This window comes from Pyrgilauda ruficollis, unplaced genomic scaffold (genome assembly GCF_017590135.1).
Source record: "Pyrgilauda ruficollis isolate IOZ18807 unplaced genomic scaffold, ASM1759013v1 scaffold196, whole genome shotgun sequence".
Taxonomy (NCBI): domain Eukaryota; kingdom Metazoa; phylum Chordata; class Aves; order Passeriformes; family Passeridae; genus Pyrgilauda; species Pyrgilauda ruficollis.
In genome coordinates, this window is record NW_024518762.1 from 879871 (window position 1) to 905313 (window position 25443).

The 25443-nt window shown below is 49.3% G+C and overlaps 5 protein-coding genes across 11 annotated transcripts in view; 3 read left to right on the forward strand and 2 right to left on the reverse strand.

Moving 5' to 3' along the window:
• The window catches only part of ASPSCR1 (ASPSCR1 tether for SLC2A4, UBX domain containing), a 34743-nt gene extending 33559 nt beyond the window's left edge, over positions 1-1184 (forward strand). Inside the window, exon 16 of the mRNA XM_041465990.1 lies at positions 525-1184. Coding sequence (XP_041321924.1) covers positions 525-538 — 14 coding nt within the window. The 3' untranslated portion in view covers positions 539-1184. The remainder of the gene's footprint in view (positions 1-524) is intronic.
• Positions 177-19451, forward strand: LRRC45 (leucine rich repeat containing 45). 4 transcript variants are annotated; one of them, XR_005954996.1, is made up of 19 exons: positions 5287-5540; positions 6029-6090; positions 6923-6993; positions 7290-7468; positions 8097-8225; positions 8821-8933; positions 9455-9513; positions 9633-9710; positions 10649-10784; positions 11080-11157; positions 11332-11443; positions 11614-11684; positions 12558-12650; positions 13244-13336; positions 14184-14357; positions 14450-14597; positions 14983-15212; positions 19080-19151; positions 19423-19451. XR_005954996.1 is itself a non-coding variant. In XM_041465974.1 (17 exons), the coding sequence occupies exons 3-17, from the start codon at positions 6941-6943 to the stop codon at positions 15171-15173; spliced, it is 1707 nt and encodes a 568-aa protein (XP_041321908.1). In that variant the 5' UTR covers positions 177-471; positions 6029-6090; positions 6923-6940; the 3' UTR covers positions 15174-16266. The 4 variants fall into 4 exon arrangements, 3 of the variants coding, with proteins under 3 accessions (XP_041321908.1, XP_041321907.1, XP_041321905.1); XM_041465974.1 differs by lacking the exons at positions 5287-5540; positions 19080-19151; positions 19423-19451 and adding an exon at positions 177-471 and having other exon boundaries at positions 14983-16266; XM_041465973.1 differs by lacking the exons at positions 19080-19151; positions 19423-19451 and having other exon boundaries at positions 5286-5540; positions 14187-14357; positions 14983-16266.
• Positions 3929-5264, reverse strand: CENPX (centromere protein X). Of its 2 annotated transcripts, none has more exons than XM_041466045.1 (5): positions 5172-5264; positions 5044-5095; positions 4925-4978; positions 4618-4703; positions 3929-4484 (listed from the first exon to the last, which is right to left on the reverse strand). In XM_041466045.1, the coding sequence occupies exons 1-5, from the start codon at positions 5208-5210 to the stop codon at positions 4470-4472; spliced, it is 246 nt and encodes an 81-aa protein (XP_041321979.1). In that variant the 5' UTR covers positions 5211-5264; the 3' UTR covers positions 3929-4469. The 2 variants fall into 2 exon arrangements, with proteins under 2 accessions (XP_041321979.1, XP_041321978.1); XM_041466044.1 differs by having other exon boundaries at positions 4618-4706.
• On the forward strand, positions 16866-22086 carry RAC3 (Rac family small GTPase 3). 3 transcript variants are annotated; one of them, XM_041466034.1, is made up of 7 exons: positions 16911-17024; positions 17398-17506; positions 19080-19151; positions 19423-19540; positions 20171-20233; positions 20716-20875; positions 20984-22086. In XM_041466034.1, exons 4-7 carry the CDS (start codon positions 19448-19450, stop codon positions 21112-21114), a joined length of 447 nt encoding a protein of 148 aa, XP_041321968.1. In that variant the 5' UTR covers positions 16911-17024; positions 17398-17506; positions 19080-19151; positions 19423-19447; the 3' UTR covers positions 21115-22086. The 3 variants fall into 3 exon arrangements, with proteins under 3 accessions (XP_041321965.1, XP_041321966.1, XP_041321968.1); XM_041466031.1 differs by lacking the exon at positions 17398-17506 and having other exon boundaries at positions 16866-17024; XM_041466032.1 differs by lacking the exon at positions 17398-17506 and having other exon boundaries at positions 16866-17003.
• On the reverse strand, positions 22083-25387 carry DCXR (dicarbonyl and L-xylulose reductase). The gene is made up of 8 exons (XM_041466027.1): positions 25311-25387; positions 25148-25245; positions 24904-25058; positions 23668-23710; positions 23251-23350; positions 23041-23105; positions 22835-22952; positions 22083-22369 (listed from the first exon to the last, which is right to left on the reverse strand). The coding sequence occupies exons 1-8, from the start codon at positions 25366-25368 to the stop codon at positions 22266-22268; spliced, it is 741 nt and encodes a 246-aa protein (XP_041321961.1). The 5' UTR covers positions 25369-25387; the 3' UTR covers positions 22083-22265.
• Positions 25388-25443: the final 56 nt, after the last annotated feature.

Below are 25443 nucleotides of genomic sequence, written 5' to 3' on the forward strand. Positions count from 1 at the left end.
GCCCCAAAAGGCAGTCTCTCTGCCAGATGGGTTGGATATTGACAGTATTGTTGCAGATGTCAGCCTGTGCTTGCAGGACATTTGGTTCACTGCTTGTCAGTCACAAATTCGTTGGTGACTTGAACCTCAGCCTTCACTGGAGAAGTATATGAATGCAGATTCTGAACATTGGGAAGTCTGATACCTAATCCATTGCACTTGAAATAGTTTTCTTTTCCAAGATTATTTGGATAAAGTACAGAATATCATGCCACCTACCTGTGCAGGTTTCCCATTTAATAGTTGTTATGAGAAGTTAATAATGTGCTCTAAGTTGTTTGTTAATAACATGAAGGATGAAGTTCCCTGCTCCAAAAGTTGTGATGTGTTTGCCATTTCATCTCTCCAAGTGCTCTCTTGTGGTCCCCAATGCTGCCTGAGCACAGCAGTGACCAGAACTCTCAGCCACCAGACTGTTTTACTGAGAAACAAGTAAGTGATAATTACATGTTAAGTGTTTTAATGGTGCTGTGTTTATTTTGTAGGTGGAAAAAGATGAAGCATCCTGGGCTGCTGGATCACTGAGTTGTCAGCTGTGCCCTCTTCTCCACGAACTTACTCAGAACGTGTAAAAGGTGTTAGTGGCCCTGGAGAGATCTAATCTATATGAACATTAGTTGTAAAAAGAGAATGGCTATTTCAGATACCAGTTGCAGCTGGTGAAGGAGTGGAGGGCCTGTTTGTGGTCTTTGTGACTACAGAAACAAGGTTAGAGGTTAAATTTAAGGTTTCTTGCATGCAAATAATAAGAATAGAGAATTAAGGGGGACATGATTCCTATATACTTTCTGCAAAGGACTTTGTTTCTATCCATATTTTTAAATTCAAATCCTCTCAGTTCCACCTTTACAGATCACTTGAGTCTAGCCTGTATTCTAGTAGCAAGATACAATCTGGTTCAGCTTTACCTATAATTGTTAAGTGATGCCCAGAACAAGGCTTCTCTCTGCCTCTTAGTGATTAGGGTTAGTGCTGCTGATAATTCTGGATATGGACGGCTGGAAAATGAATGAAGAGGAAGCACTTAAGATACTTAAACCAGTTCAGTTCAGTGAACTCTCTTGTGAAGCACTTGGGCTGCTGCACTCATGTGTTCAGTTGCCAGAGTCTTGTTAACAAGGAATACAGGTGTCTGTTTGTGGAATGCCTGTTGAGCTTGTTCCTGCCCTAGGCTCTAGTTTTATTTTCACTGTGTATAATTACCATCAGTAATTGGTTACAGCAAGGGAGAAAACATACAGTTGAAGGGTCTCTTCAGATGACAGTTGATTGGTGGCCTGAGCGTTCCCAGAGCAGGGTAGCTGTGCTCTGCACTGCAGTTGGTGCACAGGGAAAGGGCCCAGTCCAGATCTTTGTCTCCTGCAGACGTTGTGGGGGAATGAATATTGGTTAGAATTGCCCTTACACTGGAGGTGAACTCTGTTGTGCCATGGCAGTCATGGTGCTGGGTTTTATTTGAAGTCTTCTCCATGGATCAGTGATCTGTGGAGAGCTGGGGTTCCATGGTACAGTAATACCATGTTTTCCATTTTCCTTGTTTCCTCCCCGCACTACATGTGCATCTGCACAATTTGTAGATGTAATAAAGCAGAGTGGCCACGGGGGCCCTTTTGGTCAGTGCCTTTAATAGCTTCTTGCCCTGGCACTTGGTGTGTCTGTCAGTTCACAGGAACCTGCTCTTTTCAATTGGCCTGTCATGCCTTGTTCCCTTCCTCCCGTTTTTTTTCAACAAAGCAAAACAGAGCTTTGTCCCATCTGAATGAACTTCAAAGTGGCTAGAAAGGGCACCCTGGGTTCCTGGCACTTGTCATTGTCTCCCTGCCTGGCCAACATTTCCCTTCAGGTCTAATTACTTCCAAATGCTCACAGATGCTTTGAAGAAACTTGGAGGGAGGGGGAGGCATGAAAGAAAGGTGGAAGAGGAAGAAGGAGACTCAAAGCAGAAGGAGAGCAGAATGCTTTAGCAAAAAAATGGATTGATTTCTTATATGACACCCAGACGTGAACAGGGAACGTGAGAGCACTGTGTGCAGCTCCTGTACTCAACCCTCCCTGTGGAAAGAAGCCCTTCTGCCACTGGATAGGCTATAAAAGACATACCACAGCAAACAAAAAAACCAGTCAAATAAAGTTTAAAGTTTATTACTCTGAAGTGGATTGAGTGTGGGCTGAGCCCACGCTGCACAGGACTGTTGGTCTTGGTTCAGGTGCTGTATCAGGCTTATTCATGTCACACAGATCAGAGGTAGATGGTAGCTAGAGCTGCCTTGCTGAATTTGTACAGGATATCCTGTGGGGAAACCAGGAGCTGTTGCTAATGATAGGTGGTGAAATACTTGTGCTGGTGTTTTGGTTTCCAGGATTGGAATATGCAGAAGCAGTGTGGTTGGGAGGAAGTTGCAGTGTGCTTCAGATGTGCTAGTCCTTATTTTTTGAAGAGCACAGGTGACATCAAATATTATAATCTGCTTAACTGATTTTCTTAGCTGCTCTAATTATGTCAGTTTTTGTAAAGGTTAGGACCATAACTATCCCCTGCAAGTACCTGACATGGAAAAACAAGTTTAGGGATACAAGCAGCAATATCAGTATTCCTGGGGCAGTTTCATGGCTTAAGTGTAAGGGCTTTACATTGCTGTGTTCCCTCAGGCAGTTCTGCCCATGCTTGTCCCTTGTGTAACTCAGCTGTGCATCAAACCCAGTTTAACCACAATAATGAAAAATTGCTACCTTCAATAGATACACAAGAGGTCTTATTCCCCTTCCCTATACAAAAAGTTACTTTTAGCTGCTGTTATGCAATTGCTGCTTTACTGTGGATGTCCACATCAGCAGTTCTCCTCTCTGTGTGTCAGGGAAGGGAACTTGAGCCTTCTCAGGGCAGCGACTTTGGGACTGCTGTTTCAGTTGGTGTCAGGGTGGAGGCAGAGACAAGGACCTGAAATCTGGAAAAGGCAAGGAAGTAGGAGTGAATTCTTTAAGGGAGACAGGGCACCCCCACATTTACAATGCTGAGCTCTTCACTAAGGCACTTGCTACAAGGATTCGTGCCCTGCTGAAGAGCAGTACCTGCAGATACCTGATGAACTGATTTTGTTTCAGTATCACTTCTGCTATAGTAGCTGAACTCATCCCTGTGGTTTTAGGGCATTCAAAGGTAGTATCATCTGCTGGGGTTTTTTTTTGCTATTGCCTTTTTTTTACCAATGCCTGAAGACTGAACTAGGTCAGTTCCTTCATTGCATGTGTTGTACAGCTGAACAGTTGTCTCGGCTGAGGGCTGGGGACTGCATAAGCTGGTACTGTCCCCAGAATGTGTACTGGAACTGCAGTTTTTGTGAGGTTTCCAAGAGGTTGGTGTCCTGAGGGATGACCCTGATAGCTCCTAGCTCAAAGTACACAGTGACCCACTGAGCCTCTGCTGTCACAGCTGTTCCTGAGCAAAGGACTGCTGGCTCTGCCTGCTCCTGCAGCCAGCCCTGCACCTCCCAGCAAAGCCAGTTGGGCTCGGTGGGTCCTGCCCACATGTGTAAGGTTTCTTATTTCACAGTGGCCCCCCCGCTGCCAGAGGGGCCAGGCTGTCCCGTGATGTGGGATTCTCACACATGCTGTTTGTTATTTTGTCCTTTTTTCCTTTCGTCCTACAAAGATTTAGGGAAGAGGGTGGGTGAGGGGGAAGCTCTGCAAGTCTTTGAAGCAACTTGACTTTTGATGATGAATTGCAGCAAAGAGCCTACACAAGGAAGGGAGACTTGTTTTTAACTTACTGATGTTTCTTTGTGAGAACAAATTTATAGCAGAGGGGGAGCAGCCTTTGAGGAGAATATTGAATGGTTAAAAGGTTTCAAACTTTCTTTGATGTCACAGCCCGAGAAATACTGGAAGGTAGTGAGGGACAGACACTGTTTATTTATAAAATAAAGATCAGTTACCTGCTTTTGGCAAGAGCCTGTGACTAAGCTCCTGTTAATGACCTATTCAGTAGGAAGGCTTGGAGCTGCACCTGGAGTTGCTGTTACAGCTGCCTGCTTTTGAGGCAAGGAGAGCCTGAAGGCTGGATGGTATTTCCAGCCATTAAGTCTTTCCATGCATCTCTGTGAAGCAGCACCTCTTTCTCACATTAGCTGAGAAAGCAACAGCTTCTTACCATGTTGTGAAATACAGGCCTCTGTTACAGGAGTAAGGCAGCAAGATAGAAACCAGTTATGTACTCAGTTGAACAAAATAAGCCTGTGACACCCTCTTCTCAAAAATAGCATCATTGTACTCCATCGTTGCTTTGGGCTGTGTTGTGCTTAGTAAAGGGGAGAGGAAACAGAAGCAAAATGACAGAGGAAGAAAAAGTTGAGACCGTTAGCCTCAGAGACACACTGGGACAGAGACATGTGTCAGGACTGTCTGCTGACAGGCGACATGTGCTTCAGGAGCCTCTAGAAATCCAGAAGCTGCAAGGAAAGAGCAATAAGCAAATCAGGACAGAGGTTGGGTTCTCAAAACAGCTCCCGAAAGGATGAGGATTAGCTGTTCAGCCCATATCCCCATTCTGCTCCCATGCAGTTCAGGCCCACGGTTACCTACCAGCTGTGGCAATACTTTCTCCACCTGTTCAGTATCCACCTTCTTCAGGTCCTCTGCCTGAGCCTGCCGCGCTGCCCGTGCCGCTGCTTCTGCAGCCCAAGGGCAAGAAAGGGAAGGGCAGTGAGAGGGGCTGGAGCTGTCACCGGGGGCTCCGGGCTGCTGTCCGGGAGGCGGCCCGGCGCCCCGGAGGAGCGCGGCACGCTGGGCCAGGCCCGCAGCCGGACGGGAGCGGCCAAGGGGGGCCGGGTGCTCGGGGAGGAGCCGGAGCCATCGCTCCAAGGCTGGCGGGATGGCCCTGCGCGCTCACCTCGGACGAACACCTTCAGCAGCTCGCCCACCAGCAGCTGCGCCTCGGCGTTAACTGCAAGGACAAGGCGGTCAGGGGAGGCGGGACGGGGCCCGCGCCTCCCGTCGCCGCCTCGGTACCTCGGGTTCTGCCATCCCGGAAATTCAGGCGAAGAAGCCGATCCACGGTGTTCTGTGCGGAGAGAGGAAGCGGTGAGCGGGGCCGGGGCCGCGCCCGCCGCCCGGGGCAGCGCCCGGAGCCGCCGCACCTTCCTGAAGTCGCCGGCGCCGCCGCCCCGCTCCTCCATGTCCCGCGAGCGGCCGGGCCCGCCTCCCGGGGGCGCGCGCGCTCGGCGAACGGTTCCGGGGGAGCGCGCGCGGGCGGGGAGCGGTTCCGGGGGCGCGCGCGGCCATGGAGCGGTTCGGGCGCGAGTACGCGCGGCTGTGCGCGGCGGCGGGCGCGGCCCCGCAGGAGGCCGTGCTGCGGGGCCTGCGGGAGCCCGGCGGGCCGCGGGGCCGCCTGGACCTGGCGGCGCAGAGTCTGTCGCTGCCCACGTGCAGCGCGCTGGGCCGGCTGCTGCCCGGAGCTGCGCCCTTCGCCGCGCTGGCGCTCGGCGACTGCGGCTTGAGCGAGGAAGGTGCGCGCTGCCCGCGGCGGGGTCGCTCTCCCTCAGGGGCCGAGGCCTCTCGTGTTTGAGGCGAAGGTGCCCGGTCCGTGGCCGTGCGGGGTCAGGCACCCCTCAGTTCTCCCCCGGCGGAGGGCAGCTGTGCCGCTGTGGGCCGGGACGGACGGGACGGTCCGGATGCTTAGAGCCCGGCCGTGCCCGCAGAGCCTCTCTAGACGTGGGGCTTTTTCAGGGCTGAGTCAGGTGGATGTACGAGGTGACAGGTAGTTCTCTGCCCGGACACCTTTATGAGGACAGATAAACCGTCTCCTGCCCTGAAAGCTCAGGCTCAAGCTTTCCAGCAGCAGTGGCAGTTTATCAAATAATGAGTTTATAGTAGCCACGTCTGTTTTCATTCTGTTTAACGGGATGATATGCTGGGATGATATGCTGCCGGTTTAGGCAGGAGGTTTCACAGATGAAATAAACTTTTTTTTTTTTTTTTTTTTTTTTCTGCTCAGGTGTAAGACTTTTGTTGAATGGTCTTTGCACCAACACCACAGTCAAATCTTTGGATCTGAAGGTGAGTCTGTTTGAAAAGAATTAACAGTGTTCTATGGTGGAGAAGGAAAAAGCACAGGCTTAATGAGAAAGAGAACTGGACAGTCCTGGTGCAGGATTGTTCAACAAGATGCATACTTCTGTAAGTTTTTTGTTCTCAAGTGACTAATTTCTTGACTCGTTAACACCGTGTTACAATTTTCCAAAGTTACTTTGCAGATTGTCTTTATCCACTTTTATTCAGTTACTCTATTTTGATAAGAAGCTATTGCTAGGTACCTTTTGTCAGTTGCTGCTTGGGCAGATGAGGCATATGTAGGCTTTTTTGGGGATTTCTGTATTGATCAGTGAATTACTAGCTGTTCTACTTGTGTTTCTGTCTTTTGACCAGTGTGTGCTTTGAACTAAGCGTCTGCCTTCAGATGTGATTGTCTCTCTGCTGAGGGTGACTTTCTGTCTGTATTCCTCTGGCATACAGCTATTTCACAGTCACAAACTGCATCATAACTTTCTCACTCATTTGTGCTAGTGTTAACAGTCCTTCCTAACGAAGTGTGTTAAAATAGTTATATTTGTCTGGAATTGCCGTGTTCTGTCCCATTGTGGTCCATGCTGATCCTGCTATTTTGTGATTTTTGTAAGCTCTCAGTCATGGTGGCCTCATAAGACCAGTGGTGTGTATGGATCCACTGTTCCTCCAGGGTTTTCCATTTTGATACATGAAACAAATGTTGGTTGGGCCATTTTTGCCCAGCTGAAATTGGCATTACAGCTGGGATGTGTCTGGTGGTGGTCGTGGTCTAGGTGGACTGGGACAGGCTTAGCCTACTGATCACCTGGGGCTTCTCTTTCAGGGAAATAACCTGCGAACCATGGGAGCTGAGGCTTTGGGAAAACTTCTTAAGCAGAACAAATCCATCAGGAGGTAAACAAATGTATCTACCTCTCTTTGTGCTATTCCTGCCGGATGGAGCACAACATTTGAAAAGGGTTGGGGGTGTTTTTTGTTGGGGTGGGAGGAATGCCAAGTGGTGCAATTTCTTGTGAGGGGTGGAGCAGGCAAAGGCACGAAAACCGTAGGTGCTGTTTTCATGGGCTCTGGCAGCATCCTGCTCTCTGAAGTTGAGTCAGCTCACAGAGCTGGGTGATGCCCGTGTATCATTCAAGTTCACACAGCTGTCCACTGACCCCACGAACCCCAATCCTGTCTGATTTCCCTAGCCTGACCTTAGAATGGAACAGCCTCGGCATGTGGGAGGAGGGCTTCTCCTTTTTCTGCCAAGGGCTGAGAGCAAACAACTTTCTTCAGCGTCTGGATCTGCGCAATAACCAGATTAACCATCAAGGGGCTGGAGAGCTGGCCATGGCACTGACACAAAACACCAGCCTTCAGGAGCTGGGTAAGAGTTCTTTGCCCCTGTATACATATATGCATGCAAACACACCTGCATCTTCGGGTTTCTTACCTCAATTTCTTCTAGCTGGTCGGTGTCATTCCCAATTCCTGTCAGTCTAGAGTGCTGTGCTGGCTTTGTGCAGGGAGTGGTTACAGCCCCATGGCCTCTGGAGAGTGGAAACTGAAACTGGAATCTCTAGAACCAAACCTACAGATGAAAAACTTGTACTTGGGGCAGAACAGTCTTTAGTGGAGGAAGAAGTGTTTTCATTCCTATTTGTGGCATGCCTCATGACAGAGTCTTGATACTTCATTCACACTGGCTTTGTCCTTATATGGAATTTTGCTGGAATTTCAGGAGAATGTGGCTTTTTGTCACTGATTCTTTCTTGTCCACAGATTCTGTCTGTGGAAGGAAGGCTCGTGAGAGCCAAATGTGAGATGCAGACTTTTAACTGTCATGGCTTCCTGCAGTTTACTAAAGATTTATCTTTGCCTTTCCTGCTTTGTCACTTTCTCTCCCTCTCATTCATCTTGAAAGGGGCCACAGTATTCTCCTGTGTGTGTGCTAGGACCATCTGGGATCTCAGCAGAAATGTGACTGCCATGGTGAAAGTTTGCTTTCTGTGTAGATTTGCGATGGAATAACATTGGGCTTCTGGGTGGCCGAGCCTTGCTGAACTGCTTGCATAGCAACAGGACCCTGAAGAGGCTGGAGCTGGCAGGGAACAATGTTCCTGGTGACATCCTGAAAGCTGTGGGTAAGTGTGATGTGTGTACAGTGATGGATCACTTGACTCCTTTCCCAGTCCAGCACGTGGGGGATATAGGGCACTTGCTGCTCCAGAAGAGAGCTAACCCTCTTTCCCTCCCTTTCTCAATAGCATTTCCACAGTGCCCTATGTCACTCCCTCTTGTCCTTTAGTGAGGGCTAATCAAGTTGGAAGTGTCACTTTCACCAGCAAAAGAAAAAAAAAAATTTGGATTGAGTTATTAGAGATTGATGTGCCGTGTGAATGTGGGAGAACCTGAGACTTTTGCTCATAGTTTGCCTCTGATGAGCCAAGTTTTGATGTGGCTTACACAGCACATCCTGTGTCATTGTCCTGCCCACAGCAGAGTTAACAGCTTTCCTGAGGCTGGGGTGTTGATTACCCCACACACACTGCTCTCTTTGATCCCATCTCACCTGGTGATGTAAGGTGGGACTCTCTCTACATGGGCCAGACTGAGAGGGGGCAACTGTCCTGGTGCTTCTGATGCTCAATGGTCATCCTGAGTGCTGCTCTTCCAGCAGTGCTTGCTATTCTGTTGCTTTAGAAACTTGAGCGTGTTCTCCTGCTCTCTCTGTATCAGAACACGCCTTGGATCACAACCAAGACCGTGAGGCTATCCTGAGTGAGGCCCAGAACCAAGTGAGCATCCTCAGCAAGGAGGTTTTGAGTCTGAAGGATGAGAAGAACAAGCAGGTCAGCAGATGTTGGCAGTTCAAATGGGGTAACTGGAATCCTTTGCTTTTCCTTGAGGTCCCCACGGAGCACACAGTGACAGTATTATTGTGCACCTGAAGTTGCACGTGCATTTCTATGGGCAGGCACACAGCATGATTGAGTTCATTGAGTCCATCCTCTGAGCTGGTTTATTCAAGTGACAGTATGAGTATGGACACATCCCTGCTGAACATATTCACTCTGGGTTCTGGAGGAGTTTTAGTTATTTGTGCTTTCATTTCTTCTTCTGCAATTGGTTTGATATTTTCCAAGTGGTGTAAACCTAGAGATCTGTTTTTCCATCTGACACCTCAGGATGCAGAGTCCCTTTAGGTGATGACCTTATTCAAATGTGCTAATAAACCAATCAGACTTCCAGTTTGCTTCCAGTAGAGTGGCTTGACATGTCTTCAGCTGTTGCTGGGAAGAGAAAGATGAGAAATTTAAAGGTTTGTAGCTGATGAAGTTAATTTTCTTACTGAATTTTGTCTTGGTCACAGTTCATGGATTTTGTGGATACTGTAGACAAGCAGAAAGAAGAAAGAGCCAGGAGTGAGAAGTGAGTTAGATTCTAAATGTTTTCTGCTTTTTGATGGCAGAATTGAGCACTCTCCATTTCCTGGCAGAAATTACCCACCTTTTTTTCTTTTCTTCCTTTTTTTTTCCTCTCAAATGCAGAATGTCTGCAGTACGAGTCAGCCAGCTGCAGGAAGCATTGGATGAGCAGTACTCCATTATGAATTCACTGAAAACCAAGTATGGAGGAGGAAAACCTTTGTCTTCCCACTGTTTGTGCTGTATGAGCAGTGCTGAGCAGAGCTTCTAAGAAGGGGGATAATCTTGTAGGGTAGCTGGATTACTATTTTGGTTAGTTCTGCAGTAATATCCAGAAATTACAGTCAGATCAAGCCTTTGAGTTTGCCACACTAGATACTTAGCCTGCTTTTAAGTAAAATTACAGTGCATTGGTGTAAGAACAAGTGAATTACAGAAGGTGGGAAGAAAGAAAAAGGGATTGTGCAGATGGGATGGGGACATGTTCCTTGCATGGTTTACAGCCTGGCAGGAATCTCTGCCTGCTTCCCCCAGCAGCTGACAGTGTTCTCTGGGAACCATTACAGGTATGAAGGAACCTGGCTTGGGAACATTGGGGAAGAGGTGCTCAAAAGAAGTGTTAGATCACACAGAGCCACATGCACATGGCTGTGGTTTCACTTCAAACACTGCTGAGCCTGCCTAGTTTAGTTCTGCCAGGTAAAGGCAGTGTTTTATGCCATGCAGTGATGTGGACATGTCCCTCTTGGACAGAACAAGAAAATTGCTTCTGCTACTCATGTTTAAAATCCTGTCTCTAATCGTAAACAACTTTGCAGTGATATAAAATATCCAGCTTTGTTCTGTGGGAGCAGGCAAATCCTGCAGGGGTCTGGGCAGGGAAATTGGCTCATGGAAGACAGTGCAGGGCAAATGCAATGGGCACCAGAACACTGGGCCCTGAGAAGTCCCAGGTCACTGCAGTGCTGCTGTGTACAGAGGTCAGTGGTGTTCTTTTCCCAGAAGCAAAAAATGCTTCATTTACATAGCCTGATTTCACCTACTGCGAGATGGACATTAGCACCTTGTACCAGGGGGCATAGAGAGCTTGCTGCAGTGTCTGCCTTGGAAAAGACTCCATAAAGTGCTTTTCTTTATAGGCTGCAGATGACTGAAGCTGCCCTGGCTCTGTCTGAGCAGAAGGTGCACACGCTGGGAGAGCTGCTGAATGCCATGAAACAGGAACAAAACTCCGTGGCTGAGTGCCACCTCAGGGAGCTCCAGCAACAAAAGCAGGTGAACTGGCTAAGTTCTAGTTATGTTTGAGAGCAGGGCTATAGGTTATAACTGGTTTGTGTAGATTTGGGGATGCTAGATGCAATAGGCAAACATGATTTTTACCACTAGTGCTTAGCTAAACCCACCATGACAGAAATTCTTGTGTCAATTAGATAGATAGTTGCCAGGTATGAAGAGGAGCCCTGGTGTTTATGGTGTAGGTTGGATTTAGCTGGGTGTGATGTTGGTTGGCACAGGTTGGTAGTGCAAGAGATAGGGGGAGTACAGTTTTTAATTTTGGTTCTATTTGCAGGAAGGTGCTGATCGGGAAGGCAGGCTTTTGCATGACTTGTCTGCTGCCAGGGAGAAAAATCTGCTGCTGAGAAATCAGGTAGGAAACCAAGTCCAAGTCTGAGAAGTGGCACTTGAACATCTATAACATCTGCTCCATAGATATGGTCTCTATTCTGATCCTTGGTCGAGTGTCTCTTCATTGTCCTGTACAGCCAACTTTTTGTGCTAATAGGAAAAGAAAAACCTTTGTGGTGGCAATTTCCTTATGTAGGTGGATGAGTTGGAGAGGAAGTGCAAAGTTCAGCAGGATCAGCTGTTCCTGGTGAAACAAGACTTGACCAACACAACAGCAGAGCTGAAGCTGCGGGCTGTGGAGGCTGAGGGTGAGTGGAGGAGTAGGAACGGCTTGTGGACACCTGCAGTTGGGATCATTGTTGGGATCATTGTTCTGCACAGGCAGCCGAGGAGAAAGGGTTGGCAGAGTATGAAAAAGTATGAGTACAGTGTGTGGCAGGAATGCCAGAGTTGTGATATGCCTGCTTTTAATCTGCAGAACGTCTGGAAATGGAGAAAAGAAGATGTAAACAAAGCCTTGAAGACATGGAATCCCTTCGGGTAAAAGAGGTAAGGATGGGGTTTCTGCAGCATCCTGGTTAGTCTTTCTTTGGTCCGGACATGTATCACCAGGGGAGGTCATTGTTTGCTGTAATGCACTCTTAAAAAAGTTTAAAAGCTAGTGGGCTTGGATTTATTCTGGGAATAATGGGCTTGAAGAATAATAATTCTTCAAGCAAAGCCTGACTGAAGAGATCACAAGACTTTCTACCAGTAAGATCTTCTAGCTTTCAAGAATATGGGCCAGAGTGGTATGTGATGCACAAAAGAGGCTGGGATGCTGCCCTTCGTGTTGGTCTGTGCACAGAGGTAATTACAAATAAGGAATATTTTCCTGCTTCTGAAATAAATACATTTTAATGTTTTAATTGCTTATACACAAGCAGCCCTTTAACAGGGCTCAGCATGCTAGTTCCTTCTCTGTTATGTTTCAAAGGGGCTTGTGTCTGAGTGTGGACAGGCCAACAGACTACAACCAATTCTCTTTGCAGTGTTACTGAGGTTTGAAATCTCTCCAAAATAAAATTATACTAATAGATTTCTCTGAAGATATTGAAATCTTTTAAGAAAAGTCACAGACTGGGAAGATGTTACCAACATTACAGCTAGAAAATGAGTGTGTTGTGTTTTGTATCACTTGACAATGACAGCTTGGACTCCCTCCTTGTGGCCCGGGAGGGATCTCTGTCTAAAAATTCTTAGTTTCTAGAGGGCAAATTCCATCTGTACTACTCTTTGCTAGTGGAGTTCTGTGGGAGGTAAGAATTTTACTTTGCTGGTAGATGGCTCAGAGAGAGGATGCTCCACTATCATGATGAGTAGTCCTGCTGCTTGCTTTGCCTGCAGATGGGATGGGTTTCTGTCACTTGCTCTGCTCTGCAGGTGGATCGAATGGCACAGCAGATGGAGGCCAGTGAGCGCTCCATGCACGACAGGATCCAGAGGCTGGAGGCCATTAGGATATCTCTGGATGAGGTGAGAAGTGCTCTAGGCACGTTTGAGCACTCATATAGCAGTGCACAGAGAAGGCTGCCAGGAAAGCTTTGTGGAGTCTCTGACTGCAGACCTTTGTGAAGATTGTTATGTGCTGTAAGGGGGAACAGAAAACACCAGTATACCAGCTAAAATTATTTTTACTGCTTTGGACTAAGGAAGAAGGTTCCAAGAAGAAACTTGTAAATTCAGATTGGACAAAAATAAGGATTCCATTGAACATGGCTAGAATCTTACTAAGACTTGACTTTACAGGATTCTCATGTTGTCACAAGTAGTGTAGCATGTTTATCCATATCTATTTCCCCAGCTACATCCAGCGGTGCTCTTTCCTAATCCCTTGTTTTGGAAAGGTTTAACCAATACTTGCCCTCATATAACTGAAATTCACACTGAACTTAGATAGCAGTCTTGAACTGAGGAAAGGTTTGTCATCTTTGCTTCTGCTGCCCCTGAGTGAGAAGGAGAGCTGTGTCATTTTCTAGCCTGTGACTGGACACTGCTCTTGTTTTCTGGTCAGTGTGGCAGCAATGCAGCTTCTCTGTCTGGAATGATTTTCCATGTTTCTGTGGCAGGAGCTGAGCCAAGTCAAAGCAGCTGCACTGGCTGAGCGAGGCCGGGCAGAGGAGGAGTTAGTGAAAGTCAGGAGTCAGGCACGCCTGGAGGAGGTAAGGACCTGTCTGTGGGCCTGTCTCTGTGGGAAGGAAGTGCTTTGGCTACCCAGTCTATGTGTTGGTCTTGGGGAGCTGCTAACTCACTCCTCTCTGGATTTCACTGACCCACAAGTGGTGTGATTGCTGAGGAAGGAGCCCTGAAAAGTCTAATTTGAACTGTCTTCAGTAATAACAGAACTGATGTCGATATTGTCATGGCAGATTTTATTTAAGTTGCCAGCATCTGAAGCCAACGGCCAGGTGTTGATCCTTCTTTTTAATGACAGCTTTCATGGGGTGCTCCTGTTTCTCTGAACACTGAGAAATTTCTTCAGGTGGCTACTGCTGCTAGATAAATAAAGTCATTGTAGTATTGAACTCTGTGAAAATGGCAATGAAGTTAATATCCTGTGAAACAGAGCAAGGGATGAGGAAAATACACAAAAAACTATTAGAATATTTACTTATTTGTAGCATCACAAAAGAAAATGCTTCATTGAGTTACAGACATAGAAATCTGACTCGTGGGATCCAGCAGTTGCTTAGTTGCTTGCAGTGGTGCTGCAGAGCCATTTGAGGATGGAGGAAGTGAAGGTGGAGCACTGGCTGTAAACACTGGCATTGGTGATCTGCCAAGGACCTGTCTGTGTTTCTCAGCTGAGTGTTTTGGTCTGTCCGTGCCCTCCCTGGCAAGAGGAAGCAGCTTGGAGTTACTTCTGAGTGCAAGGAGCAGGACTGTGTCCTGTGCTTGTCAGTTCCAGTTGACTCAATAAAGGGTTCACTGTGTTAGGAACAGAGGGGAGAATCTCTTCACAGGAATGAAGTGGGAGTGTTTAATTTAATTTTCCTTCGTGTCTTACAGCAGCAACGGCTGGAACACCTAGAAGAGAAGCTGCGGCTGATGACTGAGTCAAGGGATGAAGCTCAGAACTGCTGCCTTAAGCAAAAGGAAATGGTTGCTGAGGCCCAGGCCAAAGCCAAACAGTTGAGCCTGTGTGCTGATGGACTCAGGAGGAGGCTGAATGAACTTCAGCAGGTAGTTTGGACTGGAGTAGAGATAGTCACCACAGGGCCAGAACAAGTTGCTGAAGTTGTTTGGTTGTTCATGGATTTGTCTTTGTGTGTCAGGACCTGGACAGGAAGGAAGAGGAGAAAGTGACAGAGGTAAATAAGCTGAAAGTGGAATTGCAGGAGCAGATTGGGCACCTGGACGCTGAACGCACAGCCCAGGATGGGCTGAGAGAGAAGATTGCAGCTCTGGAAAGACAGCTGAAAGGTGATGGATCCTTTCATGCTTCTCGCATGGTATCTCTGAGTTAACCTGCACTGGGCCTGGAATGAGCTGTGCTCACAGGTAGTGACAGCAAGTGCTGTCTGAGAGTACACCTGTGAATTGTACTCTCCATCCTGTGTATTTACAGGGATTCCTGTCCTCGTTTTGTAGAGACCAAGGCTCAGATAACCACCCAAAGCTGCATAGCAGGCAAAATTTGGATTTCCTGCACAGTGAAGTGTGCCTGCTCTCTGTGCAAAACCTCTCATGTTAGCTCATGCAGCTCCTCTTGTGTGCTTGCTGACTGTAGCACTTCCATTGCCTTTGGCCTGCTCCTGTTTATTCCAGGGATACCTTGATTTTCTTTACTAATGCTGCTTTTTCACAGCCCTATCCAGTAATCACCGTGAAGCACTGCTGGACAAGGAGGGTGAGATCTCTCTGCTGCTGGAGAAGCTGAGAATGAAGGAGGCTGAGATCTCCAGGATGAGGGAAGAGGAGGCCCAGCGAGCCAGTTTCTTGCAGAATGCCATCATGGCATATGTGCAGGGATCTCCCTTGGGAAGTTCTAGGAAGTGAGAGTGTGGCTTCCTGCTGTCAGGGAAAGGGTGAGCTCAGGTACAACTCCTTTCTAAATGGACAGTTTTATCAGAGTGGGGTGACACAAAGGCTCACAAATAGACAAATGCTCTTGATGTTCAGAAATCTTCCTCCTGACAACACAGAGGAGAGGAGGAAACGACCGTCCAGGCCCATGGGTGTGAGTCCATGATGTCGAGCCCCCTCCCCTGCTGTGCCACAGCCTGTTAGTACAGGGGGTTACCGGCGGGTTTGTATGTTCCCTGGCTAGGTCCTGCTGCAGCATTTGTTTGGGTGCCAAGGCTGTTCACAGAGAATTTTGAGAAAAAGCGACAGGAGTGTTTACAGTTCCCTGTGGGCTGGAGCAATTTGCCTTGCCAATGGGATCCTGAAACTGCTGGAAACACCAGGTATTACCCACTTGTGCTTTCTCACCCAGTGTTTACAGACAGGAGCAGAGTCTGACGGGGCCCTCTCTGGCTTGTTTACCCTCCCTCTGTGGCTCTGGCTGTATTGGTGTGCCGTAGAAACACATTTGGCATAGACAGAAACTGCTGCACCGAGGGGCTTCAGTGCAGTGCTGTCCGTGCCCTTGTGGGACTGCTGGGCTTGGGCAGTGGTTCTACTTCTGCAGCCCTTACCTGAAGATGTTGTGGCAAGTATTGCTACAGGATTTAGTTTCACTATGGCAAATGGCAGAGCTGTTCTCCTGGCTTCTCAGGCTCCTAGAACTGAGTGCTGTGGCCTTAACCTGGAGAGGAGTGATTCTCTCACAGCTTCTGCTGTGACACTGGGGAGTTGTTTCTCAGAGCACAAAGGGGAGAAGGTGGTTCCTCTCCTGACAGCGCATGACCTGGAGAAAGGGAAGGATTACTAGAGCCTGAACTGGAGACAGCAGAAGCTGTTGTCAGGCCAGCAGTATTGAGCCTTGAGGGAGTTCTTCCTGTGAGTCTGGGGTGGGAACATGTCTTAGAGTACATATTTTAAGAGACACCTGGAAAATGAAAGTTTCTGTGGGGACTGGTTGCTTTGTGTTCATTTTTTATACTTGGTTTTGCTCTGCTTAATAAAGTACTTTTGCATTTTGCCATTAGCACTGGACCGTGGCAAACTGGGTGTTTGACTGATGTGGAGGGTGGGTCCTTCTGCTGTGTTACTCTCCTGAAGACCCCGTCAGCCTGTCCTGCATCTAAAAGGCTGCTACAGGTGGATGAGATGGGGATGGTTTTGGTTCTGGACTAAGATAAAAGCAAAGAGGCTGGGAAGCTGTTCCCTGGTCATAATGGAGAGAACCTGTGGCAATAGCCCCTCAGTTTGTGGCTGCTGGGCAGCACTACAGAGCCGCAGGTTAAGGGAATAGCCAGGCCTGTTGTTTGCAGACAGGGCCACTGCTGTGGGCCCCTGTTTTCCTGGCAAGGGAGGTGCGGGAAGCCAAAAGCCATCTTCCCGAGGGATTTTTCCCGCTCCATCTTTGTTCCTCAGCAGCTCTGGGCAGATGACGGTGAACTATGCAGCTGCAACGCAGCCAGGTTTTAGAGCACTATCCTTGAGCCGGTGTGCCCCCGAGCGGTAACCGGCCCCTAGCAGCGCCCGCCGCTTCTGCCGTGGGGCGGGGCCGCCGCTCCTCCGAGCCCGCGGCGGGGCCGCGTCCGGCCCGGGCGAGCGGCGGGGGCGGAGCCGGCGGGACGGTGCTCGGCGCGGCGCGGCTCGGCCCGGTTCGGTTCCGCCCGGCTCCGCTCCGCTCCGCTCGGCGCGGCCCCGCCCCACCCCGCGGGCGGTCACTGCGGCGCAGTCGCGGCGCCGCCATCGCGGGCAGATGCAGGCGATCAAGTGTGTGGTGGTGGGCGACGGGTGAGTGCGGGAGGGGCCGCGCCCCGGCCCCGCAGCCCCGCACCGAACGGGCCCGGCGGCGCCGGGGGAAGGAGGGAGGGCTGGCCCGGGGCTGCGTCCCGGAGAGCTGCTCCGCCGGCGGGAGGCCCCGCGCCGGGCGGCGAGGCTCGGTCCGGCCTGGACCGACCGGGGCCTGGCTCGGGTGGGGCCGGGCCGGGGCGGCGGGAGCGGGGCCGGCGGGCAGAGTCGCCGTGCGGTCCCGGCGGGGGACCGGGGCCTGGCCGCGGCCCCCAGCCCTGCCCTGCTCCCTTCATAGTTCATGAACTTGGGTGCTGCCTGGGTAGCAAACACAGGCTTCTCCTCGGTTTTATGTGTGCCTCGTTGTTTCATTTAGGTGCCGGTACTTTGCTATTTTTCATTGTACCTGCTTGGTTCCTGACAGAGTCCTCCCGAAAATCTTGATGTTCGCACGTCTCGTATGTCCTATGGTTGATTGTTCCGAGGTGAAATGCGTTGCTCCTTCTGATTTCACCATGTGCTCCTTGTCACCCTTTTTGCTTTTTTCTTAAGGCTCTTCCTAAATGCCTTTTTTTGGGGACACATCTGCCCGCAAGATGCAGGCACGCACTAGATTTATGCTGCTTTGTAACTTTCCTAGCTCATCCTGCATATTTTTCCTCACAATTCCAGTTTACTTTTCTGATCACCTCAGCGAGAACAGAGCTGAGGTACTCAGACCCAAATGTGAACTGGTCTTAGGCAGGGACTAGACTTCCCCTTTCTCGTGCATGCCACCCCCTCAAATGCACATTTGTGATGAGGCCTTCCAGGTTCCAGCCTGTGAGGGCTAAAGAAGGGAGATGGGGAAAGCACAGCTTTATTGCAGAGGGGAGAGGAGTGACTGGGAGCTCAGGATGTTGGAAATGGAGTTCAGCTGTTGTGTGTTTTGTCTTAAGACTAAATCAACAGTGCAGACTGAAAAAACCACTTAGATACACAGGTTTTTGTGAATTACAAGTGTCCCTGTTTGGTGGGAAAGAGAAGTCACACTTCAGGAGGAAAGTTGGACCAGTCAGCGTAGTGGTTCATGACAAAACTTCTCTCTTCTCAGACCGAGGGGACCTAATCCAAAGGAAGAGTTGTAATAGTGGTTCGTTCTCGCTGTGCTTTCTGTCATCCTGGTGTGTGCAGGGGACTGTCAGCTCTCTTCCTCTCTTCTGTCATCCTCTCTTACATCAGTCTGGCTGCAGAATTGGGTGGGGGGTACCCATTTCTGCTAGCTATTCAGCTTCACCCAGGCACCTCAAAGCCAGCTTGCCCTGGCACTGGCACTCACAGTCTTTTTCTGGAGAGCTGTCTGCAGTTCACAGCTTTCTCCATGATAAAGAGGGTGCTCACACTGCTGGTACTCCTCTGTTCTTACAGTGAAGCTCTCAGGAAATCTGCAGGGCTGGGTAAAGTCCCTGTGCTCACTCCATTGCTGTCCTGGCACTTGCCAGCTGCCACTGCTGGGCTCACCAATCCCACCAGCCTTCAGCAAAGCCCTGAGCTGGTATTTTTATCCTTCTTCACTAATCTTTTGCAAACTGACAGCAGTCAATTTTAAAGTCCATTTTTGTTTATGGATACTTACTTTTTCTCCTTTGTGTTTATTGATACTGAATTCCTGTATCTGAGGAGCTTGCAGAGTTCTGCATTGTTGCATGCTTTTTAACCTCACTGTTTATCCATTTTGCTAAATTACTACGCATCTGTTGAGCCCAGCACACAACCCAAATTTATTCCCTGTCTTGGTTCATGAAACAACTGTATTTTGACTGATGTCTTGCTGAGGGCTGAATGGGTAGGGAAAAAGAGTGGCAGAGAGCAGGGTTAGGAAGTGCTCAGGCAAGGTGCACCTTTTGAGTTCAGGCCATGTCTGTGACAACTAGGGAATTCCAGCCTGCAACAGGTTTGTTTTCTCCCATGGTAGCTTTTTACCTAGCCGTGTGTTTTCGGTGGGGGAAGGGTGAGTTTTACTGCCTTAGTGCTCCATGCTGTACCCTTCTTTATGCTTGTCACTCTTACCCTCTGCAGAGCTGTTGGGAAGACCTGCTTGCTGATCAGTTACACCACAAATGCCTTTCCTGGAGAATACATTCCCACCGTGTAAGTAATGGCCTTGGGCTTCAGTTGCTTTTTGATCTGTATGCTTGTGTGTGTAAAAGTTTGGCTTGTATGTGAGGAGGTGGCTGTTGCAAATCAGACTGTGAACTTGACAGGTAAGGATGATGCTGTGGCTGTGTGTGTGAGGAAGGCAGATTGTCCCCCCTGGAACTTTGCTGCAGTGTCCTTTCTTCTTTCACTGCCCCTTTGAATTCCTTATAAAGATGCGAAGGTCACCACAAAATTGTCACTGATGGGGACTCCTCATTGGCAGGTTTGATAATTATTCTGCCAATGTGATGGTAGATGGAAAGCCAGTGAATCTGGGCCTCTGGGACACAGCAGGGCAAGAAGACTATGACCGACTGCGGCCTCTTTCCTATCCACAGACGGTGAGTGCTGGGCTTGGACTGACTGGTGACTGCTCCCTCTCAGAGACAGAGAGGCTCCCAAGGACAGGCATGCTTCTTTCCTTTGAGGAAAGTCTGAGCTCCTGCAGCTACACCCATAATTCTGGTTGTTTAAGAAGTATCACAGCTGATTTTCTCCTAAGACATTGTCCTGTTCTATTCTCTTCTTTGTAATGGTCTTTGAAGAGTTATGGGTGCCCCAGGGAGACTCAAGTAAAAGGAATGCTGTAGGGCTGCTGTGCAGCGTGGCCAGTTCCATATTCCCATTCTCTCTCAGCAGGACAGATCCCCGTTGGGCTGCCCTAGGAGTGTTCCTGGGTATAGCAGTTCCTAAGCAGCTGTACTGCTGGTGAAGCCCTTAGTGCTGTTAAGATGTTTGAGGCCTCAGGCTCTTAACATGCAGAGCCCAGCATTGTGAAAGAAGATGTAATCATACACTCATGGTCCATTCCTTCTCTGAATTAGTTTAACACCCTTAATGGGGAAGAATTTCTTAAGGCCACAGCAGCCCTTGCTTGTGGGAGGAGGTTGTCCTTTCTCAGGCTCCCTCTGCAGCCTCCCTTCACTCTAGCTGTTTCTTTCTGAACAGCTGACCTTCTTGTTTCTGCACAGGATGTTTTCTTGATCTGCTTCTCCCTTGTGAGTCCAGCCTCCTTTGAGAATGTCCGAGCTAAGGTAAAGTATTCTCCCCCTGGGTGAAACGGTAGAAGGGAAGAACCAGTGACACTACCTGCCCCACCCAGCACCACACCTACAAGCCCAAAACTTCAAGCAGTAATGTTTTGATGAGGCAAAATCATAGTCTGCAGGTTTTAAGTGGGGCCTTTTTATTAATGACTTCTTTGGCTAAGTTATTGCCTTTCTGAATCTGTGTTTTAAGATAAGGGATGTCTTAGAAGCTAATGTGCAGTTAAGGAAAGCGCTGTGCACAGAGTTGGCTGGCAGTGTCTGTCAGGATTCTGTGTCTTGGTGCCTTCATTATTACCTCTACACCAGTCTCTTTTTGCAGAGCATGTTAGAACTGTAGGCAGCAATATCCTGTTCAGGTGTTGCCACCATGTCAGTAGTGAAACTCTTCATTCCCAATAGTAGAAATGCTTCCTTATGGTTGTGGCCACTCACGTAACTACTTTTCTTATCATGCCTCTCTGTTTCAGTGGTACCCTGAGGTCCGACACCATTGCCCAAATACACCTATTATCCTGGTGGGCACCAAGCTGGACTTGAGGGATGATAAGGACACCATTGAACGGTTACGTGATAAGAAACTGGCCCCCATCACCTATCCCCAGGGCTTGGCCATGGCTCGGGAGATCGGTGAGTCTCATGAGCAGGCAGATGCCAGTGGCACTGAGCTTTGTGAGTGGGTGAGCAAGTGCATGGTGGGAGAATTGGAGTGGCTGAGCTGCAGCTCTCTTTCCCCAGGGTCAGTAAAGTACCTCGAATGCTCTGCGCTGACACAGCGGGGCTTGAAGACGGTGTTTGATGAAGCCATCCGGGCTGTGCTCTGCCCACCGCCTGTGAAGAAGCCTGGCAAAAAGTGTACCATGTTTTGAGGGCTGTGGCCTTGGTGTTGGCTCAGCATGCTGTCATCCTCTGACAGATTGCATATTAAGCTGGGTGTTTCTGAAGGGGGCTGGGATGTGTAGGGCCCTTCATCATGTACGAAGTCAGTGTTTTTTAAATGTCTCTTTGATTTAACGTCAGTGTTGATGTGAAGGGGCAGTGGGGACAGGAGACCAGCTGGGGACTATACAGCCCCCAGGGGAGGTACAGCGGGGAAGGCAAGGTAGCTCCTTCAGGCAACAAGCTGTTTTGGCTCTCCTGAACTCCAAGTGGAAAGGGCTGAGACATCCATCCTGTTCCGGAAACACCTGTTTCAACCTGCAGGTGAAACAGGTGGTTAACATCCTGGTGGGAGTGGGGAGGGAGCTGATTTCAATGGTGCTGAAAGACAAGAAGAGCTGGGAAGGATGGTGGGGTCTCCTTGCCCAGCCTGCTGTGGCTAACAGTTAACAAACTGGTGCTCTAGCAGAATGTTCCTGAGACTGTTAAAAGAAATCATAACCAGCCCTGGAAGGGGTCAAAGTAAATGAGAAGCTGAAAAACGAATCATTAGGTGCTTTATTGGGTACTAGCCAAACTCTGTGAGTGAAACAGCTCTGTGCAATCAATGCATTTGCCTTTTTGTGTGTGCACACCCTAGGACAGCATGGTGCTGCTCCCCCCCATTAGTCTTTAGCAGGGCTTCCCCCCAAGATCCAGTCTCTGCAGAGCAGGGCTGGGATTGTTGCCTCTATTTTTTTTTTTTTTTCTACTAAAGACAACAAAGGAAGCAATGAGGAGTCTGCTAACTTCTTTCCCTTCCCACTGAAAATGCAGACAGACTCTGTGGATTTGGTTGGAACAGGGAGAGCTTCTGAAGGGTTGTGGGGGGGGAACAGGGTTGGAAGAGAGGTCCAATTTCTAATCATCATGTAGAGTGACAAGATAAAACCTTATTTGGTGCAATAAACATTCTCCATGAAGGTGTATGTGAGCTTTATTATATAGCAGCCTTGCAAAGCTGATTTTCTGCCTCACTTCTAATACAGTCTTCAGCCCTGCTGCCCTTTCAGCAAGAAGTGAGTCATTGTTTTCTATCCAGTTTACATCTAGGCAGTATTCATATGAAAATTGAGGCCAGGTGTGAAATTCAGGTGTCATCTTAGGAGACAAGAAAGCCCCCATCAATCATCAGTGAGCTGCCAGTTGTCATAGCACTCTTGTCACTCAGCAGGAAGAGAATGCTGTTCACCACATCATCCACCTCTGCAATCAAACACAGAGAACATCTGATGCCCACCTCAAAGTGTACCAGAAAAACAAGCACTTAAAAAGGTCTGCCTTTGACCTCTGCAGGTAATTAGACCTGGAAAGTGTTTCTGCCTTCAAACTGTGCTTGATGAAGTGTCTGGGACAGTGTGGCTGAGAGCTGGACATCAAAGTGTCCTTGTGATCAAAGGGTGCTTAGGTCACAGCAAACACCCTGTCAGGTTTATGAACAATAGAGTAAGTTCATTTCACTTGTCCCAAGATGAGGAGGCTGTAGAAAAAGCAAGAGGAGGGGTTGATTCTCACCCTGTCCTGATCAAACACTGCAGGAATTCAGCCAAAAGGCATTCAGCAGAGCTGTCACTTTGCCAAAAAATCAGCAACTTCTGGCTGTGATATCAGTGAGAAGGCAGGCTTGGAGAACACATGAGCACAGCCTGGGGACAGACGTACATCACTGACCTGCAAACTTTCCCAGGGGAATCCGATTAATCATGGCAGCAGATTTCTGAGGGTCACTCCAGTTAATTCTCCCCATGTCAGTCATAACAACGGTGGGGTTCACAGTGTTCACCCTAATCTGGGACCAGGAGCAACAAACAATCTAATCCAACTGCTGTGGTTGTGCTCAGGTTCAGCTTTCACACTTTTCTCTCTCAGACTCCTACCTTGTGGGGTCCCAGTTCCATTGCCATTACTTTGCTCAGCATATCCAGAGCACTTTTTGTGGAACCTTTAAGAGAAGAGGAAGAAGAGGAGATATTTAACTGCACAGCACCTGCTCTGGAGGTGCTATGGAACACACGGGTATTTTGGTGCCCAAAACTGGCAGCTTGGTGACTATGGGTCTCCAGCTGGTCGAAGCTGCACACACTTACAATAAACAGCATGATCCCTCAGCGCACGCTTCGATGCCTGGCTGGAGACATTCACAATAGCCCCTGGCAGCCCCTGTGCAATCATCTGCCGAGCAACTATCTGGGAGGGGAAGGAGAGAAAAATAAAAAGGAATGCCAGAATCCTAACAAGAGAAATCATTATTTCACTCTATGGGAATCTTGCTGGGCTATTATGGTAGACCAAAGAACAAAAACATCTGGAGGAACCAAGTCCTCAGTGCCTCCTGCTTACAAGAGAGTCAAAGCAAGAGTGTGAAGGGACTGTACATGTAGTTTGTCAGATTGACTTTGGACTGCAGTCCTTTCAGCCCCCACAATGGACAGATACCCCTGCTATGTACAACAATTTAGTCACTGCTATTCATGGAGGCAGCTGCAGTGACAGTTCTTCCTCACCTGGGAAACATGAAGCACGGCCCCAAAATTCACATCAAGAGACCTACAAATAAATCAAATTTAAGTTAAAGAGCGATTGTAGCTCAGCCCAGGGAGCTAGAAGCAGCAGAGGACAAGTGCTGAAACACCGGTGATACTCTAGGGCATGGACAGAAATGCCAAGTTGTCAGGAGAGCCAGAATGGTCAGGTGGGATCTCTGCAATGAACCGGAACCATCCACTGGCTGCAAGCTTGTCAGTGTGTGAGGAGGAGCATGCATGCATCAGGTGCATTTTGCACAGGACTCTGCTCTTCTGCAGCGTAATGGAATTCCTGTCAAAGTTTAAACAGAGCCCTGGGCTTCAGCCAGGACAGATAACTCTTCGGTCAAGCAAACCCTTCACACAGGTTTACAAAGCAAAGTTGCTGTAAGGTGGGTAGAGGCAGCATTTCTTCTGTTTGCCACATTGTGCTTCCTTTGTCAGGCTTCCACCTGCCAGTTCTGCAGAATGATCTTAGTAGAATCCATACATTTGATGTTCTAGTCACAACCTTTATTATAGAGTCTCAGCAACCATTTTTAACACAGGAACACAGCATGACCCATTTTCTCAGAAGGATGTGGTCAAGATAGCCTGTATCCTAAAGTGTACTCACAACAAAACTATGGACCTTTTCAGAGAATAAAGAAGTCATGTTATTGTAGTTAGCAAATTTAATTTCCCACCATGACCATTTTTTGCTTCCTTACCTGGCTTTGTTGTCTCTACTTCTGAATTGTCTTAGCAACAACTGCCTTTTATTTTAACTGAGCTGGAACTAGACTGGAAGCTCTGAGCTTGATGAACAGCAAAGGCACTCCTCCCATGCCAGGGGGATGACAGGTGCACCCCGCCACTCTGGAGGTGACACTGCAGGTTCTAGCTACTTAGAAATGGAGCCAGTGCTTTGTTTCCTTTTGCTGTGTAAGGGGTGAAAGATGACGATGTAAAGAATGAAAAGACAGTAAAGAAAAAGGACATACGCAGTAACAATCAACTAACAAACACTGGGCATTGCTAAAAGTGTGCAGGCCAGCCTGTCCAGTGTCTGTACACCAGCTGCTGACTTCTTTCTTTTCAGCTGCTTCCCCTCTAGTAACACCCTTTTCTGGAAAGCTCTGCCGCCGTTTTTGACGTTCACAGCTATGTGAGACTTCGGTGGGCATCGGGCCCAGAGCTCCCGGTGGAGCCGCGGTCCCGGGGCCGGGCACTCACCGCTGCAGAGCCGAGCGCGTCACCTCCAGGAACGGCTGCAGCTCGGCCACGGCCGCGTTGTTAACCAGCAGCTCGAACGGCCCCGCCGCGCCCACCGCCGCCTCCACCGCCTCCCAGTCCGCCAGGTCCACGCACAGCGTCTCGATGCCCGGACACTGCGGCGAGGGCGGCGGCGGTGGGCTGGGGGGCCGCGGGGGAGCCGGGCCCGGCACGGGGAAGGGGGGCGGGAGGAGGAGTGCGGTACCTCTCGGGCGAGGCTCTCCAGGTCCGCCGCCGTTCGGCTCAGCGCGGTCACGCGGGCCCCGGCCCTGCCCAGCGCCACGGCCACGGCGCGGCCGATCCCTGCGGGGACACGGCGTCAGACTGGGCCCGGCGCGGCCCCCGGCCCGGCCCCCGCCCGCGGGCACCTTTGCCGGCCCCAGTCACCAGCGCCCGCCGGCCGCCGAAGCTGAGCTGCGGCTCCATGTCTCGGCTGGACTGTGGCCGGGGCGGGGCCGGGAGCGGGGCGGCCCCGCGGGCCGGGCGAGCAAGGAAATCCTT

Excerpts from the sequence above, each read along its gene's own strand:
- LRRC45 (XM_041465971.1), top strand. The coding sequence starts at position 5,315 with ATGGAGCGGTTCGGGCGCGAGTACGCGCGGCTGTGCGCGGCGGCGGGC. Across the intron at positions 5,541-6,028 it reads CTGCGGCTTGAGCGAGGAAG|GTGTAAGACTTTTGTTGAAT; the intron begins GTGCGCGCTGCC and ends TTTTCTGCTCAG. Across the intron at positions 8,934-9,454 it reads AGGATGAGAAGAACAAGCAG|TTCATGGATTTTGTGGATAC; the intron begins GTCAGCAGATGT and ends TCTTGGTCACAG.
- RAC3 (XM_041466031.1), top strand. The coding sequence starts at position 16,990 with ATGCAGGCGATCAAGTGTGTGGTGGTGGGCGACGG. Across the intron at positions 19,152-19,422 it reads GGAGAATACATTCCCACCGT|GTTTGATAATTATTCTGCCA; the intron begins GTAAGTAATGGC and ends CCTCATTGGCAG. Across the intron at positions 19,541-20,170 it reads CTCTTTCCTATCCACAGACG|GATGTTTTCTTGATCTGCTT; the intron begins GTGAGTGCTGGG and ends GTTTCTGCACAG.
- DCXR (XM_041466027.1), bottom strand. The coding sequence starts at position 25,368 with ATGGAGCCGCAGCTCAGCTTCGGCGGCCGGCGGGCGCTGGTGACTGGG. Across the intron at positions 23,106-23,250 it reads GAGGGATCATGCTGTTTATT|GTTCCACAAAAAGTGCTCTG; the intron begins GTAAGTGTGTGC and ends CTTCTCTTAAAG. Across the intron at positions 22,953-23,040 it reads TGGAACTGGGACCCCACAAG|ATTAGGGTGAACACTGTGAA; the intron begins GTAGGAGTCTGA and ends TCCTGGTCCCAG.
- CENPX (XM_041466044.1), bottom strand. The coding sequence starts at position 5,210 with ATGGAGGAGCGGGGCGGCGGCGCCGGCGACTTCAGGAAG. Across the intron at positions 5,096-5,171 it reads GCGCCGGCGACTTCAGGAAG|AACACCGTGGATCGGCTTCT; the intron begins GTGCGGCGGCTC and ends CTCTCCGCACAG. Across the intron at positions 4,707-4,924 it reads GCTGAAGGTGTTCGTCCGAG|AAGCAGCGGCACGGGCAGCG; the intron begins GTGAGCGCGCAG and ends CTTGGGCTGCAG.